Below are 20,649 nucleotides of genomic sequence, written 5' to 3'. Positions count from 1 at the left end.
CACTATAATATGCAGAGAACTCACGAGCACGTGGTGAATGACTAGAGTAACCACTGGGATAAGAGGCAGAATGGAGCCCTGAAAGAAGTGTAGGTAGAAGGTGGATTAGCCAATTATCCATGTTGGAAGAAAAAACATTATCTTAGGAATGGAATAAAACAAAAATTCTGACCCAACTCTCCCTGTATCAATAACAATTTAGAAATTCAATTGATTTGGTCAGTTTAGAAACTGGTAAGTCAACCAACTTGACCTGCTTAACTAACATGGTCAGGACAAAAATGGCCAAAGAATAATCTAGAAACTGTAAGCCACGGCAAATGTAAGCCTGAACCAGTCCAGCCACCCACTGCTTTGGCTTTGGCTTTCCAAGGGAAAATTTAACCATAGTTAACCAAGGGGCCCAGATGACAGCCATTAAAAGCCACGATTTCCCCCTAAGCTTCACCCATTACCCCCTCAAATCTACCTGCACAGCAGCCTACTTGCCCTGTGAGTCAGCCTGCAGCGGGCTGGCACACCAGCTTGAATGACTCTGCTCTGTCACCCCAGTGATAGCCAAATTTAGGCAGCAACGCGTCCATTCACCTTCCTGGGGCTCTCTAGTTTGCCCAGTGTCCTGCGGTGTCTGGGTCCTCTCACCTAGCCCAGGCTCAGGGCCCTTCTGGTGCCTTCGCTACACAGCCATAGCCATAGGCTCCTTCTCTCGAGCTCAGACATCAGCTGGCTGCCCAGAATTGCCGAAAACACAAATACCGAAATCCAGTGTGCATCATTTGAGGCAGCAAACCTTTTGCTGCTTGCAAGAGCAGGTCAGCTACACTGATAACAAGCAAAACAACCTCTGCATATGCTCTACCCCGATAATGCAGGAGGTGACTAAACTTCTCTAGCTATGTAGAGAATCTGACAGGAATTAAGAGGCATAGGTGTGGTCTACTCTACTGCCTTCTATAGACCAGGAGTCAAGAATTAGTTTTAAAACTTGTTTTTTCAGGCACCAAAAGTACCACAACTTCCTCATTCTGGAGAGCTGAGGCTTCCGTTTGAGCTTCCCAGCCGGGGCCCTCATTGCCACTTTCCACACCTCGAAGTGGCAATCAGGAGTACTTCTGGATAAGACCAAAGTTCTCTAAATATGTCCATGGCTTTTGCCTTCTCGCGTCTTGTTGCTGTTACCCAACAAAAGAAGCTGGCTTCTACCCAGGTGTGGTGGCACACACACTGTAATCCTAGTTCTACAGGAGCCAGAGTGGGAAGATCACAAGTTTGAGTCCTGTGTGGGCAATTTAGCAAGACACTGTCTCACAATAAAAATAAAACAGCCTGGGGGGCTGGGAAGATAGCTCAGCAGAATAAGCGCTTCCCCGGCAAGCGCAAGGGCCTGAGTTCAATCCCCAGTTCTGCCAAGAGATAAAAAATAAAATAAATAAAACTGTAATGACTTTTTAAAAAAATAAATAAAACAAAACAGCCTGGTGATGTATCTCGGCGGTTAGAACATCTCTGGCCTTGATACCCATTCCAGGTAGATGGGGCTTTCTAATCTTAGGAGTTGGCAAACTTAATTCCAGAAACATGAGAACTGAACTGGGTTAGTCTGAGAAGTATGTTGTAGAAAGTAAACATTGTTATAAAGAGCACACATGAGGGACGCGGGGCATGAAAGCAGAGGAAGGGGCAGGAAAACAACAAAAAAGTGGAAAAAAGGACAGCAGTTCATTACATCCACACTTCCAGGAAGCCTTTTGGCCATATTGGTCCTCAGTGTTCAACTTTCTTTTTTAAAAAATTAATTTATTTTTTGAGACAGGACCTCCCTATGGAGGCCTGTGGCCTTGAACTCACAGGACCCTTCTGCCTCAGCTTCCCGAGTACTGGAAGAACAAGGGTGCACCACAACACCTGGCTTAACTTTCAACTTTAGCAGAGAAAAAGGTTGTTGAAGTGAATGCAATTAGGAAAAATAAAGGAGAAAATGAATTATTCCTAGCATGAGGGTTTTCAAATAGTTGGTTTTTTTTTTTTTTTTTTTTTTTTTTTTTTTTTTTTTTTTTTTTCCTTATAACTAAAGTTCACTCAGAATCTGAGGAGGTACCATTAAGCTTAAAGTGAGAATGGAAATGTAGCATGCTGAGGTGGCTGGAAAAACAGGAGGGACGTGCTGGCATTGTGAGTTCACCTGACCACGATCACTTTAGTGAGGAGGACAAGCCATAAAAATGCGGTGAGCAGGCTGGCCCCTAGATCGCCATGCAGCTGGGAGCTGTACTTTACATGCCTGCATTAACCACCCTTTCGTTACTGTAAGAAATATCTGAGACAGATCACCTTAGAGAGAAAGGGTTAATTTGTCTATGAATGACTGTCTATGAATGACTGTCTATGAATGACTGCCCCCTACCCCCTTGAGCCAGTGGTAGTATATCAGGTGGGACACACGGTAGAGCAACACTATCCACCGATGGCCAGGAAAGAGACCAGTGTGGCATAGTCTCCATCAAGGGCAGCTCCCAGTGACTTGGAACCCAACATGACGGCCACGCCCTCCCGATAGCACTGGGCCTTCATAACACCGGCTTTGCATGTGGTGAAGTGGTAAGATGTCCATAAAATGCTTTATTTGCTCAGGAAACAAATCAAAAGCAAAACAGTAACAATAAAAGGAAAACACCTTGCACCAGAGAATCGAAGGGAACAACTGAAAAGCAGTGACTGTCCAAGCTCTAGAGATGCTCCTGACTCTACATTGCCCTGGAAGCCTTTTCATCTCGAATGAGCCCAAAGAACATCTTGTTGGGATATGAACTCTCTGACTGGCGTCCACAACAACCGCCACATCCAGCCTGACCCTTCCAGAACAGCTATGGGGAGAGAGAAGCAGTGAGAGGCGGAAGACATACTTTTGGTACCTTGTATCTTGAAAGATTTATACCAATAGAATGAACAGGTCAAAGTCCATCTAACAATAACAACAAAGATGCATTGACCTATAAAAGTCATTTAATGTATATTCCAGATGGCCAATACAAGCTGGTTAGGTAATTAGCCCTTGAAGAATTCTCTTATAATCATATAAAAATGTTTGTCTGGTTAAAAAAAAGTCTAGTCTAACAAAACATATCTACCAATGGCTTGCATATTTATCCATTTGCAGGTATGCAAATACATACATAGGAATCTCCGAGCTGTCCATTAGTTAATCAGTTTTGGCAACACACTGCACAGAGGTATACTGGCATTGGCTTCTGACATTAAGTTAGCTTTAAGCTTATTGGCTATTCCCACAACTGGAGGCAGCTTGGAACCCAGTCCCTGCAAAGCATGTGTGGGGTTCACTACCCGTTTCCCTGACCCCTTGTCGAGGTTGAGGGGCCGAGGCAGAGACTTGCTAATCCAAGGGTGTCTCAATGCCTGAGCTGGGGTCAGCCGTGCAGCAGGATCCCACTGCAGACATCGTTTCAGGAACTCTATGAACAAATAGTCATCGCAGCCTTTCAGGGCTGTTGCCCAGTCTTTGCTGCCTGGGGGACCCCGCTTCTTACCCCTACGGGAGCGGCCCCCCACCAGCACAATCTTCCCATCTGCCTGAGTGGTCACGGAGCAGTATCGAGGTAGGCCCTTGGAGTTAATAAAGTACTTGGCACGTTTGGATTGCTCCAGAAGCTTTGGTGGTGGCATCCCCAGCAGCTCCATCATGCAGGCCAACTGGTCTCCTTCATCATCCCCAGGGAACAAAGGCTGTCCTGTTAGAAGTTCTGCGAGGATGCAGCCGAAACTCCATATGTCAATAGGCGTGCTGTAGCGGCAGCCTAAGATGATCTCAGGAGCTCTGTAGAAGCGAGACTGGATGTACGTGTAAAGCTTCTGATACTCGAAACAGCTGGATCCAAAGTCAATGACTTTGGTCGCACTGCGTCCGTGGTGCTTCAGGAGAATGTTTTCTGGCTTCAGGTCACAATGAATGATCTTATTTTTGTGGAGGGCATCCAAGGACTGCAGGATTGACTGAGCAAACTTGCGTACCAACTGGATGCTAAAGCCCTGAAATTTGTTTTTCTTAATTAGCTCATAAAGGTCTATGCTCAGTAACTCAAAGGCCATGCAGACGTGGTTCCGGAATGTGAAACTCTCCAATATGTGGATCACATTCATGCTGCCAGTTTTATCTTGTTTCTTAAGGTGTTCCAAGATCCGGATCTCCTCAGCTGCTTGGCGATGGAAGCGCTTTTCATTGCGCACCATTTTCAGGGCCACGTACTGGCGGAGCTTGTGATCATAGACCCGGGCCACCTGCCCAAAGCTCCCCTTGCCAATGATTTTCAGCACCTCGTACCGATAAGCTAGATGGTCTCGAGGTACATGAATATAGGCCCCATCTGCGTCATCGTACCCCCCATTATTGGGACCACCAATCACACCCTGTCTTTTTTTTGCATTTGGACCCACAAAGTAGATTTCCGGGTAGTTGATGATCTCCATCTTCTCATAGGCAGTGAGGAGGTGCTTATACTGCTTCAGCGCTTGTTCTGGGGTCAGAGGCATCACTTTGGGGGTTCTGGAGGAGCTGCTGCCTTTCCCTGTGTTCAGGCTATCTGAACTCCTCCTCTGGGACCCAGTGGGAGAGCATTCTTCAGAGTCCTTGGTGCTGTCTGATTGAAGAGTATTAGACCTTCTGTTGCCGAATTCCTGGAACAGTTGTTCCACCTTCATGTCCCCTCCACTCAGAAAATGCTGGGTGTGATCTCTCGTTAACTGCTCAGTGGTGATCTACGCAAGAGAAAACCGAAAGACCACGTTGAAACCACTGGGAACATTAGAAAGATGAAAGGATCTTTCTTCTGGCTGAACATCAAAACATGTCTAGTCATGTTTACTTTGAGGTTAAAAAGCTCAGACAGGAGATAAGAAAAGCAAGAGTCTCTACAGACTTGTACTAATCCTCAGATTGCCTGAGTATTAAGACTACCAGCTCAATCCCTCTGTATGCCTTGCTTTGTGGAAGACAAAATGGTCATCTTAATACCCCTCAACATGCTAGGTACCCAGGTACTGAGGACTGAACCCAGGGCTTTTGCACTGAGCTCTATATCCAGCTGCCCACGCACACACATACTTTTTAAAAAGCCATAAGGCAGAGTCTCGCTTAGTTGACAAGGTGCTGAAGCTGGGCTTGAACTTGCAATCCTCCTGCCTCAGCACCCCAGGGTGCTAGGTTCCTTCTTATAGGTCTATCTTTGTACTGAGATTCCTTTCATCCCACCCACCTGCTTCTATCCTATACTCTTTCAAGATCTGATTTAAGCCCCCCCCCATCTACTCCAAGCCTATACTAATTGACCTCATTTTTAAAAGTCTGCGTCACATCATTTGCCATTGTATTAAATGTGTGCTACCTTACATTGTTTCAAGCACCTTTCCAAATCTTAAGGGCATGCAGTAGGATCAATATGGTACATGTGAACGTGTTCTGTGAACAATGACATTTGACAGGCAGGAAGTGAACCTGGTTCTTCCAACTCTCAGCCCAAGGCCCGCTGCACTGATACAACTCAGCACCCAGTTATCAAATGACCTGCACAACTCTCTGGGAGGGCTGAATGCGGACATGCCCTGGAATCCACGTGCCTGCCTGGCCTTCTCACTCAGTACCCTGGGTCACACAAGTTCTAAGCCAGAGGAGACTCTTGAGATCATCAGGGCCAGGTCTTTGTGTATCTGATAATAGTAGAATGGATTCAAGGCCCTGGGGAGCATCTTAGAAAATTGGAGCCAAGGCTTGGCTCTTAGCTTCAAGGAGACCAGACATGGGCCACAGACTAAAGTAGAGACCAATCCCTGCTCAAGAAAATAGTACTGAAAAAAAAAAAAAAAAAGAAAGAAAGAAAATAGTACTGTACCTCACTGAAATGCAAACTGAATGCAATGTTTTTTCTTATCAGTAATTCAGTCAAATAGCTATGCTTATTTTTAGGGGTGGAAAACCAGAAGTAAGTTATGTCCAACCACCTATCTGCTATTCACTAGGACACTCACTGCTCACAGCATAGCAAAGGAGCTAGCATCTACCTATTAGAGAATAAATGTGGCTCACACAGGGAAAGAATTGAAAGAATTATTTGACTTTAGTTAGATTTTATTAGTTTCATAATAAAAACCAACATCTGCATATAGCTGGGCCCATTTTCCTTAAATAGATTTACTACCTAACTTTAATGCATGTGAGTATTTAATGCTGAAGTTTTTGAGACACATCTGAAATACGGACAAATGTGAAGTCAGAAGGCCCACGTTGGGGTCCAACTGTACTCCTTAAAAGCTGTAGCTCTGAAGGTAGGAAGTGGAGTGTTGATTGTGATGTCTGTTGCAGTTTCTATTTTGTGAGATACTAGTTTCATGTCAGCCTAAAATTCTACTTCGTCCATAGAGCTCTACCCTCTGATGGTGTCATCAATGAATTCAAAGCAGGTGCCATTCACTATTTTTAAAAATAAGCACTTGATATAAGCCTTGGTGTTAAATAAAAAGTTAAATTTCTTAAATTAAAAAAGAAAGCTGTAGGTCCCTGGACAAATTAATCTTTTTTTTTTTTTTTTTTTTTTTTTTTTAAGACAGAGTCTCTCAGGGGGCGGGGAGATAGCTCAGTAGAATAAGTGCTTGCCTGGCAAGTGCAAGGGCCTAAATTCAATCCCGGGTTCTGCCAAAAGAAAAAAAAAAGAAAAGAAAAGAAAAGACAGGGTCTCTCTATGTAGTTTAAGCTGACCCTGAACTCATTATGTAGCCCAGGCTGGCCCTTGAACTCGCAGCAATCCTCCTGTCTCAGCCTTCCAAGTGCTGGGATTATAGGCATGTACCACTATGCCTGGCTAAAATGTAGATAATTCCTACTTGCAGGATACTGTATAAATCAAATTATAATAAAAAATATATGTGAAGCTCAGCCGACTAGGCACTTGCTTAGGCAAACACAGGGACCAGGGATCCATCCCTGGTACTATGTGCCGTGCTGGCGACCAAGACTGGGCACGGTGGCACAGGCCCGTAATACCAGTGCTAGGGAGGCTAAAAACAGGAGGATCACTACAAGTCCAAGCTGCATAGTGAGACCCTGTACCAAATACATAAAAGGGAAAGAAAATATGTGAAAGACAATCACAAACTATGAAACATGTTAAAAACACTGATTACCATTAGACAAAATTCTCAGTGTGTTAAGGTTTAAACTCCTACACACCCTTCCTTGCCAGTTTTGGTTTCTTCTGTCTAATGGCTTCCTCATACCTCCAATCTTCTTCTACCAAGTATCTACCACTAAATACACCTCTGCCAACCAGGGCCCCATAACAGGCATCTGTACAGAAGTGCCTTGTCCACCTGCTACCCTACACCACACCTGCTTTCAGCTAGTTCTACAATTGGATGTGTTACCTCCCCAGAGATATTGGAACCTTAACAAAAGGTCACCATTTCAACCCGAAGAAATGCCCCTCTAGGACCTGCAGTCATCAGGGACAAGCAGGTAGGAAAAGCATTAGTGGTCTAGGGGCCATCCCTGTGCGTGCAGGTGAGGCTGCGCCACGCGCTTCTGGAAGTCTTCATTTCTGTTAGTGGTGAAGACAGGGCCTTAGGCACAGTATGGTAATAAGAGCAAAAATTTAATTTCCAAAGGACTATTACAGAGATTAATTGGGATTAATGAAAATGGGATTAATTGGGATTTCCTGACCCATCACTTTTTTTAAAAGGAAGCCTATGACCAGGCATGGTGACACACGCCTGTAATCCCAGCAGGAGGACTGCTGTGAGTTTGAGGTCAGCCTGGGATGCAAAGTGGGTGCAGGCCCAGGCTGAACAAGGTGAAACCATGTCTCAAAAAAAAACAAAACAAAACAAACAACAACAACAAAAAAAACCAGCCTACACCTTTCTCCTTGACTCTTTAAGTTTGGCCTTGTTCTTGGGCCCTACACAGCAGTGTCTAAATTTCACTGTAAGCATTTGGAATACCTAAAAGGGGCTGTCCTGTGTGTGCTGCCACTATTCTTCTGTAGCTTCTCTGTGCCCTCTGCTGCTTCTCACCTGCCTGCCATGCACTGGGTTTTGCTGCTTCCTGTTAGTTAACATTCTCCCCAAGGGCCGTACTTCCTTGTTTCTCAAGCGGTGTGGCTTCCAGGACAGGCACACTGCTGCAGGTGAGGTCCAAACCTTCACCAAACCTGGAGAATTCCAGGAAGGAAGTTTTCCACACAAGGGGAGGTTCTTTCCTTATCTTTCTTTCCTGTCAATAACTCAGATACTGGCCTGAGTCAACTACATTATCACATTGCCTATGCTATAAATGAAATCTTCTTTCCATTGTTCTTGGAGAATCTATAATGTTCACAAGTGTTAAAATGTAAGAGATGAGACAGGGATATAGTTCACAGAGTTATAATCCATGAACATTTCTAGTCTGGGGTAATAACCACAATAATAAGAATGCATAAAGCAATTCTAACAAATATTTTGTTGATTCTGTAATTATATCCAGAAATACAGATGCCTGATTGACTATGTTTTATTTCTTAAGAATATTTCACATAGGGGCCGGGGAGATGGTTCAGAGGAATAAGCAGTTCCCTGGCAAGCGCAAGGACCTGAGTTCAATCCCCGGTTCCACCAAAAAAAAAAAAAAAGAAAAAAAAATATTTCACATATATTTAACTTGCAGGGCTTATAGTGCTTCAAGTATTACTAATATAATGTATTTGTTGAATCCTAAAATGTTGAGAAATTTTGAAAGAACATCTTGGGCCAGGGAGATAGCTCAGTGGAATAAGTGCCTGCCTGGCAAACATAAGGTCCTGAATTCTAAACGTGGTACCACAAAAAAAAAAAAAAGAACATCTTTCTCATCCAGATATAAAAACCTACCCTTTATGCAGTTCCTAGCCTTAAATCACTGTAACACAGAACTTATCCCCCAAAAGCCTCAGAACAAATGAGTTATAGTTTACGGGAAGAACGTAAGAGCATTCCTAAACAACAACGAGGCTCAAAGGTTTTGTGACAGGAGCGATAGTCTTAGGAAGGCATCACAGTATAATGAACTGTAAGTGCCACCAATAGGTCAAAAGCATTTTTCCCCCAGCAAAACTGTGAAGACACCATTGGGTTAGAATTGAAAGTCTTGTGCTTTTCAAAAAGTGTTACTCTGAATGACATGCAATGAGAAATTAATTTTGAGCCTGAAAAAACAATTTAAGTGACCTACTGGGAAGTGATCAACAGGGATCCATTCTGAATTAAAGTTCAAACTAACTTGAAGTCAGATGTTAGCGTGCTAGCGCAGCTGCAGAAGGTCTGCAGAGGCACTGGTTGGGGGCAAGGGGCCCAGAAACCTGCTGGTCAACACACGAGGTGTGTGTTTCTAGAATCAGAGATTTCCTTTGTACTAAAGAAATAAACTTGCAGAAAATGGAAAGAAAGCCTACCGCATTCCATAAAGGAGTTTAAAAATAGAGTGACCAGCCTTCCAAATATTTTTAGCTGATGCCTTGTCATATTATTAGCCTTGAAAGTGAAGAAAAGGTTGATTTCAGTAGCAGAAACTATTGAAAACTTGGGAAAGACTATGAAAGAGGCAAGCAGTTTGTTCCATACAGAAACAATTTCAGGTCTTCAACACAGATACATAAAAGAGAAAAATATTACAAATTAGCCAATGCAATTATTCAGTATGCTCATTAGGTGACATATACAGCAAAATCTGAAGTCACAGGACAGCATCTCCCTGTCTTGGAACTTGTCCAAACCCAGCTCTGTCTATTATTCTATATATGCTGAGGGAATGTGAATTAATTTTATTATTACCTTTAAGTAAGACAGGGTCAAAAGCTAAGTGTCTGCAGTTCCTGAAATGATTAAATTAAATGCATCAGAAACCAAACTGTATTGTTCAAGTTCAATTTATGAGTTACAAAAGGGTTCTTGTTAGCATACCAATAAGCCAGGACTCCATTTCTATTTTACAGAGAAAAATTCTGCAGATGTATGAATTTCAAGATATTTTTAGTTCCTTGTTTTTGCTAAACAGAGCCTTTGTAATATGGTGTCACCTTCTATTAAAATAAAAACTACCTAGGTAAATGTAGCATCCTTTATTTTCTGATACTATTTATTTCTCTCAGAAATTGAAATGAAAAGGTGAGCTCCAAGTCAAAATCATTCTGAAAGCTAAACCTGGACCACAAAAATTGTTTGCCAAAACCAGGAGAAACCAAGGTGATGCAAAGGCTGTGTTGCCAGTGACACATAACTGAACCTGGAGCACTGAAGTAGCACTTGCTCCTGTCCAACACATGAGAACATGCAGAATCACCTCCTTTACTTACATTCAGTCTTCTGGGTAGGGCTGGTTCAGAAGGGTTGCACAGCACATTTGAACAGGGTGGACATCTGGTTTCATCTATCATCATGAAGGTATCATAGATACCATCCCCCAATCTAGGAGCAAGGATTATAGACAAAAATCTGTCAGTAACTGAAGGATATAGACTTGTGATCCCAAAACCTGCTGCCTCAACTGCTTCAATCCTACCACGAAGAACAATCAATGGGAGTAAATGTCTACCCTGCATTTTGTTGTTGAAGAAACAACAAAAACAACTAGGGCATTTGGCAGAGGTATGAAGAATCTCCACTTTTCCTTTTGTTTAAGAAAGGGCAGGATTTCCACTTATTTTAAAATAGAACAAGTCTTACTTTCTGAATATTGTTTAAAAAACAAGGACTATTAGTTAACTTATTCCTTTAAAATGCAAGTTAGGCCAGGGGAGGTGGCACATCCCTATAATCCCAGCACTGGAGAGGCTGAAGCAGGAGGATCCCTGCCAGTTGGAGGCCAGTGTGGGCTACAAGGTGACTTCAAGACCAGCCTGAACTTCACAGTGAAACCTTCTCTTTTTTTCTCTCTCTTTCTTTTTATATTAAGAGTAGGAGGAACTTATTGAGAGAAAGAAAGCTTCTATCTAAGAGGGACACAAGGAGGCCTGAAAGTGGGTGCCCCTCAAAATCCTGGATTTTTTTTTCTTGGTACCAGGGATCAAACTCAAGACCTTGCACTTGCCACGCAGGTATTTATGCTGCTGAGCTATCTCCCTAGGCCAAACCTGTCTTAAAACTACAAAACAAACAATACCACACACACACACACACACACACACACACACACACACACACACACACAGTCCAAATATTTGAAGGGAAAAACATGACAGAAGTTGTGTTTTCAAAGTCTGAGGCTTGGATTCTAATCTGAGCTGCACCACTTGCTGTGCTGTACCTCCCCTACAAGCAGGTTGTCCACATGTTGATAAGAAGTTCAGCTCTAGTCTACACATGTCTAGGTCTTATGGGCATGAAACACAAGGTCTTTCGGGGCTCTCTTCTATTTACTTATTTATAGCTACCTAATTTACAGAAAAATAGTGACTATTATAGTGAACACAAAAGGGATGCTTTAAATCATGAAATGATACTGAATCTTACTTCACTTCCCATTTCATTTCCTGGTAGACAGGGGAGTCAAAACGCTAACAAATTAAGGATCATTTTTCTATTCTTTCACATTGTGGGCACGCCACCGCAAGGAAACACAAAAGACAGGATTTCTTTAATCCACAAAATGGCCCTGAATTAAGTGTCTCATGTGCTACCAAGAACATGGGTTTCCTATTCACCGCTATCATTTTATATGATATACCATGACTGCAACAATGACTGTGTTGCAAAGGATGATTTAAAAAGAAATTAAATATCTTGGAATATTTTTGTTGCCTTAAAGACTGTTTTTGTAAAACTAGTTCTAGTTTGTCTAACGTATTAAAGGAATGCAAAAGGTATGAAAAAAGCACAAAATGTTTTCTAAGGATCCCTTTTAAAAGCAAGCTCACATTCTGATAGAATTATTTCTATCTTTAACAGCAAAATGCTTCAGTGGCAAAAACCAAATATTCCGGAATTGGCCAACCCTTTGCTATGGCCTGATAAAACAAATAAGGACGGACAGCCACAGGTACAGAAATAAATTCCTACAAGATTTCCTATTAACAATAAATAAATAAATAAATAAAAAAATAACCACGGGAATACTCCATGTAAAAGGAACCGGGGGTCGGGGGTCCTGCATTATGCTGCGACTCCAACGCAAGGTGGAGAATCTCTCCAAAAGGGATCCGCTGGCCGCCCTGTCCAGCACTGCCCCTCACCTGCAGAGGAAGCCGGACCGCACCCTTCACAGTGAAGCCCCCAAGAGTTCAGTCGTGGTTCTGCGCTCTGAGCAACAGGGACGGTTTCAAAGCTACTGGTTTGCTGAAGAGCCGCACAGAGTCCCAAGTGTGCAGAATCCCTGGCCATGCATCCCGATCTAGGGTTTCAGAGATTCTCGAGGTGGTCCCACTCCCACCAGCTCCGCGGAAGCACCCAGGCTCCTGCTGGCTAGGGAGCTGGGGGGACGAGGGGCGGTCCCGAGGGAGCCGTCCGTGTGTCCGGCTAGGGGCTCGCCTAGCCTCCAGCCCAGGCTTCCCCGCACCCCGGTCTCGAGGGCCAGAGCCAGACGATCCCTCGGTTGTACCCAGCCAGTTACCCCGGGCGCCGTTACCTCCGCTGCTGGGGCTGGAGCCCGACCCCGGGCGGCCCCGAATCCTTCCGTCCCGGCCCGTGAGCCGCGCCCCCCATCGCTAGTTCGGGGACCCCTGCGGAGGCAGAGGTGGCGGTTGGAGGGTCTGGCGGGCGGCGCCCACCTGCGCTGAGACAGCCGCCCCGAGGGTGCGACGCCTCCCTGGGGACTCGGCCAGACTCTGCAGCTCCGCGCGCTTTCGCTCCCGACTGGCCGCAGCCAGGAGGCAGACAGAGCGCAGGGCGGGCGGGGGAGCGGCCCGGTCGCCTAGCAACCGCGGCACGCCCCGGGAAACGCCCCTGCGCAAAGACGCACTGACGCGAGGGGCGGGGCGAGGGGCGGGGGCAGGGGCGGGGGCGGGGCCGTGTCCCCACAGCTGTCACGCGGCCTAGGAGCTTGTGGGGACGCAGCGGCTGGGTTCAGGAGGAGACTTAGTGAAAGCCCCCGAAGTGTTGCCCGCCCTTCCGGGCTGCAGTTAAATTGCACGTGGCAGCCTAGAGTTCTAAAACGTCCCGCCTGAATTAATAGACTTTCTCACCGCCGGTGGGGGGGGGCAAGGGGGTGCTCGAGAGAGCGAGGAACGACCTCGCTTGCCAGCATTATTTAGTTAAATAACCTCAGTAGCCACACCAGGCGATGTCCAACTTTTACTGATTCTGGGACCCAGAATTGAAGCCGGGCTTTGTCTGATTCCCCTGTAACAGTATGCAGCGATGGTAGGGCACAAAGAGAAGTTGTACACATGGGGAACCTGAGGCCTGATAAGTCGTGTTTCCTTAGAGCCGCGGAGTGGCTAAATCCGGACTAGAAGCTTCAAAGCACAGGCTTCCAGCTGTCCCCGGCCCCTTGGAAGGCTCTTTCTGCTTTGTTTGTTTTTGTCAGTATATGTTGTGAAGGCGCTTTTTCCCTTCTGAGAAGTATAGATTCCTCAGTAAAACTGAGGAAATCAGACCTTGACCTTTGGAAGGAAAGTGAAAGGGAAAGAGATTAGATTACAGGGCTGGAGAGATGGCTCAGTGGTCTAAAGTACCTACTTGAAACAAGCTTGGCAAAGCACAGGGACTGCGGTTCGATCCCCCAGCACCACATGCCAGCCAGCCCCACCCCCTGGTGGGCTGAGCTGGCCACACACACAATAAATAAATGTAATAAATAAAAATAAATAATTAAAAAAAAGAGATTAGATTACAGAACAGTGTATTACGGAATGCGTGGCACCCAGCTGGATTTCCTAAATTCACCTCGCGCGAGGCCATCTGACCCGCCACAAACCGACTCAGAATGCCCAGCGCGGGCGCCCTCTGGTGGGATTTGAGGACTAGTTGCTTTAAAATCGCACAGCACAGTCCCATAAACCTTAGTTTCCACCCGATGCTCAATTCCGTGTGGCTAAAGGTCATATTCGCTGCCTCCAAGTGGAAATATTCCTAGATATTTAGCACGTATGAGATTCACTTTATAAGTTAGGAATCGATCTATTTGGGGAACTTTATTTTTTGTGATCAGTACTGCTTTAGCTTCTTTATGATATAAAATCAATAAAAAGCTTTTCTTTCATGGTGATCTTTTAGATTTCTCTTACTTTATAAGTCAGGCTTTTCTTTGTTCCTTTCCCTTGTCCTCCCCAGCAGCCCGAGCAATCTTGCTTCCATAGGTGTTTACACTGGGGCTCTTTGAAGCTTTTGTTTGAAGAGTCCCATGGCAACAAGAAGTTTGGACTAGATTCTTGTGAAGGTCTCTTCCAGCTCTGAGATTGCAAAATTCTAGTATGTAATCTTTGCTCTTAGTACTTCTGTGGACGGCTCTTTACTGTGCCAAAGTTGAATGGGACTTGCCCCCACAAGTTTTTCTGCTTCATTCTGAGTCACTGCAGCTCCAGTCTGTCCTAAGACAGTTTTCAGAGCCACGCTGAAGCATTCCATCCCCCACTTTCTGGCCTCTAATGTGGGAAATACAGAGGCCTCTATTAACTTCTACTGCTACTTCCATGGCCAAGGTCTGGGGCGCTCCTTGAGGGAGCTGGAGCTCCACGGGTCCCTGACTTTGGTAGCCTAAGTGCTTTCCAGCGTTTCTTTACAGAGCACCTGTTTCCCAACAGCTGGGCTGGGTTCCGGTCTAAGTAGGACTCAGCAGGAGTATCCAGAGCCTTGTGGAGCAGCTCCCAGACCGTGGGCGCCCTTGCATCCCTTCTAAAACCCCATTCCCAAGGAGCTGAGCATTACTATTGTTCTCCACGCTGCTAAAGCTGGATTTACTCACCAGTGGATTAGCCAAGCATCCTGGAAAATGCCTGGCAGCCTTTGGAAGCCAGTTCTAAAGAACCTTTAATAAACTGGAAACCAACTGTTCCAGGATCTTCAAACACCGGTGGAAGGGCACAGGGGTAGAGCTAACTGGTGGAGCACCTGTCTAGCAGGTGGGAGGCTGTGGGTGAGATTCCTAGTACCACAAAAATGATTCATGGAAAACTGAGAAAGTGATCGTGACAGTTTCAGATGTACACATTAAGAAGATATCCCACCTGTAATTTCTGCATTCTGTAAGTCTGAGGCAGGAGATCCACAAGTTCGAAACTTGCCTATGCAATTTAGCAACTTAGTGAGACCCTCTACAACTGCATGTTGCCAGGCAGGAAGCCCAGATTAGACAGAAGAGGCCTTCGAATTATGTGAAACAGTTTCCTCTGATTAAAGCCTCTGAAACCTGATAAACAGAATAACAGTCCCCCAAAGATGTCCATACTCTTATCCCCTGAATCAGAGTACAGGCCCCTTTGCTTGAGAAAAAGACTGCAAATGAAATTAAAGCCTGAAAATGGAGAGATTTTACTAATCTGGGTAGGTTCAGTATAAACACTGTTAGGTTTTATCAGTGGCAGCAGCAGTACCGAAGAGAAGCAGAAATAAGGGGGGGGGCGCCTTTATTAATTCTGAGGACTCAGAGATGATCAATCCAGGGCAGGGAGATGTGAAGAGGGAACAGGGAGGCTGAGACTGCGTGGACTTGTGCTGGGGCGGAGCTTGAGGAGCAGGCTCAGTGATGTATAGGAGCTGATTGGAGGCTCCCTGTGGGCAGGACAGGTAAAAGGAAGTTGTACCCAGGGCTGGAGTGAGGAAGGAGGAGGAAGTGGTCGCTGGGAAGGTAAGCTGTTGTGTTGGGGATTGAGCCATGTTGACTCAGGGCCATGATAATTTAGCAGTTAGTACTCAGGATGGAACCTATCAATCACAAGTGCTTCAAAGATAGAGAAGAAGGGAAAGACAGAGGGCTGCTTACCCTCCCTGTCCCCTAATTATTCTTTTGATTATCTCCATAGTTTTGCCCTTCTCAAAATGTCATCAATTTGGAATCATCACTTACATACTTTAGGTATAATCCTTTTCTAATTGGCTTTTTTCACTTAGTAATTACATTGAATATCTTCCATGTCTTTTGAAGTTTGGTAGCTCACTTCTTTCTTTCTTTTTGTATTTTAGGGAAGGGTTTACAGGGTGTTCAGGGTCGCACTACTAGATCGGACTCATAGTGATCCACCTGTTTACAGCCTCCCAAGAGCTGGGATTATAGGCACAAGCCACCACACTCAGTCTCAATTGCTGTCTCAGCACATGGCAGGCCTGGGGATCGAACTTCCAGCCCCTGCACCTGCTTGCAGGCGCTTTAATCCACTGAGCTATTTGGCTGGCCCTGGTAGCTCATTTCTTTACAGCTTAGAAATATTCCATTGTTGGCTATACCACAGTTTAGCTGGTCACCTACCAAAGAACATCAGTTCTGGGTATACCTGCTATCATGAACTGTGCGCAAGTTTTTGAATGGACTTGCATTTCCATTTATTTGAGTAAATTCCAAGTATTTGATGATAGATGGATCATACAGTAAGAACATATTTAGTTCTTTTTTTGTTTGTTCTTTTTTTTTGTTTGTTTTTGGCAGAACCGAGGATTGAACTCAGACCCTTGTGCTTGCTAGGGAAGTGCTTATTCCACTGAGCCATCTCCCTGGCCCCCGAACATATTTAGTTCTATGGTATATTTTTTTCATATTTAGATCTTTAATCATTCTGGAATTTCTTTTTATGTAATATGGAGTAATTAAACTTTCCTCCCAGATGAGTAGGTATTTGTACTTAGTCACTAAATTGCATAGACATCTTAGTCACTTTTCTCCACGCTGAGACAAAATACCAAACACCCACAAGCTTTTTTTTTTCGGAACTGGGAATTGAACTCAGGCCCTTGGGCTTGCCAGGGAAGCGCTTATTCCACTGAGCCATCTCCCCGGCCCCTAAACACCCACAAGTTAAGAGAGGAAAGGTTTGTCATAGCTCACAGTCTGTAGAGGTTTCAATTCATAGTCAACTCTGCTCCAGGGCACAGTGGCATGGCAGACGGGCATCACAGGGAAGAAACGGCTCACTCAAGTATTTTTCACTGGTGAATGAACAATTATTCTGAAGCTTCTTTTCTTTCTTTTTTCTTCTTTTTCTTGTTTTGTTTTGTATTTTTAGTACAGGTTCTACAGGGTCTCACTACGCAGCTTGGACTCGTAGTGATCCTCCTGTTTTCAGCCTCCCAAGCATTGGGATTACAGGTGCATGCCACCACACCCAGTCTTATTCTTAAGTTTTAAAATGCAAATTTTAATTTAGTCGGGGCCATCACCCAAGTGTTTAAATCCTGGCCTTCCATTTATATAGCTGTTCTTCTCAGGGAAACCTAATCTCTCTCCCTGTTTGCACAACTTCTGCAGCAAACCTTGGATCAGGGTAGAGCCCTTGTTTCTGTCAGAACACCCCGTGTAAATAAAAAATCATAGGGCCGGGGAGATGGCTCAGTGGAATAGCGCTTCCCTGACAAGCGCAAGGGCCTGAGTTCAATCCCCGGTTCCGCCAAAAATAAATAAATAAATAAATAATCATGGAAAAAATCTTGGAGGAAATCCTAGCTGAGGTGGCTAGCTTACAATGCAAAAGACTTTAATAAAATCTCCAAGAAAAGTATTCACAGCCTGGAGGAAAATCCATACTTGGACTTTGGGAGGCTTTGAAAGGAGGACCTCAAATTTGAGTTCCACCCGGTCAGCTAAGCGATTTAGCAAGACTTTCTCAAAATACAACATAAGGGCCGGCGACGCAGAGGATGGGGGTTCGATTCCTGGACTTCCCATGCTGGCCGGCCTCCGGGGCGCGCTGAGATGGCAATTGAGACTGGGCGTGGTGGTCAGTGCTTGTAAATCCCAGTTCTTGGGAGGCTGTAAAGAGGCCGATCACTATGAGTCCGATGTAGTAGTGAGACCCTAAACACCCTGTAGACCCTTCCCTAAAATACAAAAACAAACAAGCAAACAAAAACATAAAAATGAAAAGGGCTGGGATGTAGCCTAAGGCGAAGGCTCTGGTTCAATCCCCATTACGGGGGTGGGGGACATCCACAAGGCCTACACGTTTAATAAAACGCGAATTCAACTCATTTTGTGGAATGGGAATGGAGTGGAATGGGAGCCGGCAAAGCTGAGGGAGTGGAAGGGTGGGAACGAAACCGCTGTTGCTGCAGTCGGGCCACAGCACACGTAGGGGCGCAGAGCCGACCCGGGAAAGAACAAGCTCCTGCTGGGGTGGGTGGGGCGGGGCGGGACGGGGCGGGAGGGGGGGGCTGAGGCCGGCCCGCGGCTCTTGCTGCAGTCTCCCACCTCGCCACTAGGGGCAGCCGCGACCTGCGCAGTGGCCGCGGATGCAAAGCCGCGCAGCCTGCGTTTCCAGCCGGGCCCCTTTCGCGGCCGGGAGCCGGACATGGCCGCCCCCAGCGCTGCGGGCCCGGGAGCCTCCACGCCTTCGCGTTCCTGACAGCGCCCGGCTTCTGCGCGCCCCGGGCTGTCTCCGCAGACATGTTCGCCAAGGCCTTTCGGGTCAAGTCCAACACGGCCATCAAGGGGTCGGACAGGTGAGGGAGGGGAGGCCGCAGGGCCCCGAGGCGTCTGCTACCTGGAGGGCCGCGGTGTGGCAGGGCGGCGCGGCCGACCCGGGCCGGGCGGGTGCGCGCGGCGGCGGCGGAGGGATTCCCGCGTGTGCCCGGCCGTCCGCTGGATACTCCGATGAAATGAAATGAAGGGAAATGTAATGCTACCGGCCTGTGCTGACCGCAGACTGTTAGGGGGATGCGGAGGGTGTGGCGCTGGAGGTGTGCGGCGGCCCCGCCCTCCGGGGAGATCCGGCGGGCCGCCGAGAACTGATTGGGAGGAGGAAAGTCTAGTGTTCCTTTGTATTCTAATCGGCTGGGGCGGAGGCGGGAGGAAACCGGGACGAACTCTTAGGGGAACTGCCTCATCGGGCGGTGTCGCAAATACAGAAACGGTATGTTGTTGGAGATTTGGGACCCAGTGTCTGATATGTGACATTCCTGGTGCTATTTAATCATGAGCCAACAAATTGCCAGACATTTTTATAAAGGAGTGGATCTGAGTGTTAGCATGAAGTTAAAGGAGGGTTGGGCGTCCTCTGTCAGGCCGACTTTGCTCCCTGGACTTCTGTTTTCCTGCCCGTGACATGGAAAGACAGACCCAGGAGCGTGTGAAAAAATAGAGGAGACAAACGATGATAAAGAGTAGGATTTTGGAAGAGTGTATGAGAACAGCCTCAGAAACCAGGCTGTTCATGGCCTTTATAAATGAGTCCTTTCAAATTCTCTACGTTTACTGAAATTCGTCCAGGAGTTCTCATGGTGCTGGTGTGCTTCCCGCAGGAGAAAGCTTAGAGCTGATGTGACAGCTGCCTTCACCACCCTTGGAACAGATCAGGTCTCTGAGTTAATACCTGGAAAGGAGGAGCTCAACATTGTGAAGTTGTACTCTCACAAAGGCGATACGGTGACTGTGTATGCCAGTGGTGGCAACCCTATCCTGTTTGAACTGGAGAAAAATCTGTATCCTACAGGTATGAGAACACAACCGAGAGCCTGCAAGTAGTCCTTGGCTAATACGCCTCCTTTTCACTAACCTGCCTGCCGTAGGTCTCCCACGCCTACCCCTAAAGACCTTTTTGCAGACCTATCCTTACAGATGACCTTCCAAAACCAGAAATTCCTCACACGCGTACACACAGAAAGAGAGCTGTTTACAAAGGGAAGTTCTGAGCAAGAAAAGTTTACAATGGGTTAACTATAGAGCAGAGATCTTGCAAAGGATAGAATTTCAGAGTATGTAAAATACATTCCTTCAAACTACCTGTAGTAAGATTTTCTTAAAACGCTGAGGAGAAGTACTGAGTTAGGAGAGCAGCTAGATTAATTAAGCTGTCTACTTGTCTTCATGGTATCTTCAATTAGGAGGTCTCGCCAAGATTTATTCTTCAGCTCTGCTAGTTTCTGTGGAGTTTTCTTTTCTTCCTTTGTCAGATTTCAGGGCCCCAGTCTTTTCCTTTGCCAAAGCTGCTGACACCTACTTTGTGCCATGCGACTTTTTTTCTTCAAGATTGGCTGCAGTAGTCCAGTACAGCTTCCTTAGGCCACTCTTCTTCCCCTACTGCTGTGCCAGACCCTTTTTGGACTAAGGCTTTTACTACTCATCACATGGAAACAAGAAATAAAATGTTACCTACGATATTCCCTACAAGCTGGATCCGTTTTTTGGGTTTTTTTTTGTTTTTTTTTTTTTGGTGGAACTGGGGATAATTTTTTTTTGGGGGGGGTGGAGGGTACCAGCGATTGAACTCAGGACCTTCTGCTTCCCAGGCAGGTACTTTTTCTGCGTAGCTATCTCCCCGGCCCGTGGCTCCGTTTTTAAGATATTTAACTATGAGCTTATAAATGAAGGCAGTGTTGGCTTCCTGCTCCTACTTTAATCCTCTGTGGCCATTTTATTTCTGTGTCAATCCAGGTGGAGCAGTAGGTGCTCTCAAATCTGAAGTGATATAGTTCCTTGAGTCTCCACTTTCCTCATAAATAAAACCTCTTTGGGCATTCCTTCCCATCTTTCTCTGGGAGCCAGTTTTGTTT

The 20,649-nt window shown here is 45.8% G+C and overlaps 2 protein-coding genes across 6 annotated transcripts in view; one reads left to right on the top strand and one right to left on the bottom strand.

The window, feature by feature from the left end:
* Positions 1-2,981: 2,981 nt before the first annotated feature.
* On the bottom strand, positions 2,982-12,877 carry Dyrk3 (dual specificity tyrosine phosphorylation regulated kinase 3). Its single transcript, XM_004641144.1, has 3 exons — positions 12,641-12,877; positions 10,374-10,485; positions 2,982-4,770 (listed from the first exon to the last, which is right to left on the bottom strand). Exons 1-3 carry the CDS (start codon positions 12,715-12,717, stop codon positions 3,196-3,198), a joined length of 1,764 nt encoding a protein of 587 aa, XP_004641201.1. The 5' UTR covers positions 12,718-12,877; the 3' UTR covers positions 2,982-3,195.
* A 2,906-nt stretch (positions 12,878-15,783) lies between these two features.
* The window catches only part of Eif2d (eukaryotic translation initiation factor 2D), a 23,635-nt gene continuing 18,769 nt past the window's right edge, over positions 15,784-20,649 (top strand). For 3 of the 5 annotated variants that reach the window (XM_023701153.1, XM_004641143.2, XM_023701154.1), the window contains exons 1-3: positions 15,785-15,799; positions 18,361-18,600; positions 19,399-19,589. In XM_023701153.1, coding sequence (XP_023556921.1) covers positions 18,545-18,600; positions 19,399-19,589 — 247 coding nt within the window. In that variant the 5' untranslated portion in view covers positions 15,785-15,799; positions 18,361-18,544. Of the gene's footprint in view, positions 15,800-18,360; positions 18,601-19,398; positions 19,590-20,649 lie in introns of those variants that run through there. The other 2 variants (XM_023701155.1, XM_004641142.2) reach the window with 2 other exon arrangements.

The sequence above is a fragment of the Octodon degus genome, unplaced genomic scaffold (assembly GCF_000260255.1).
Source record: "Octodon degus isolate 3935 unplaced genomic scaffold, OctDeg1.0 scaffold00131, whole genome shotgun sequence".
In the NCBI taxonomy this organism is placed as follows: Eukaryota; Metazoa; Chordata; class Mammalia; order Rodentia; family Octodontidae; genus Octodon; species Octodon degus.
Note: the sequence above shows the minus strand (reverse complement) of the source record. Positions and strands in the feature narration are given on the sequence as shown.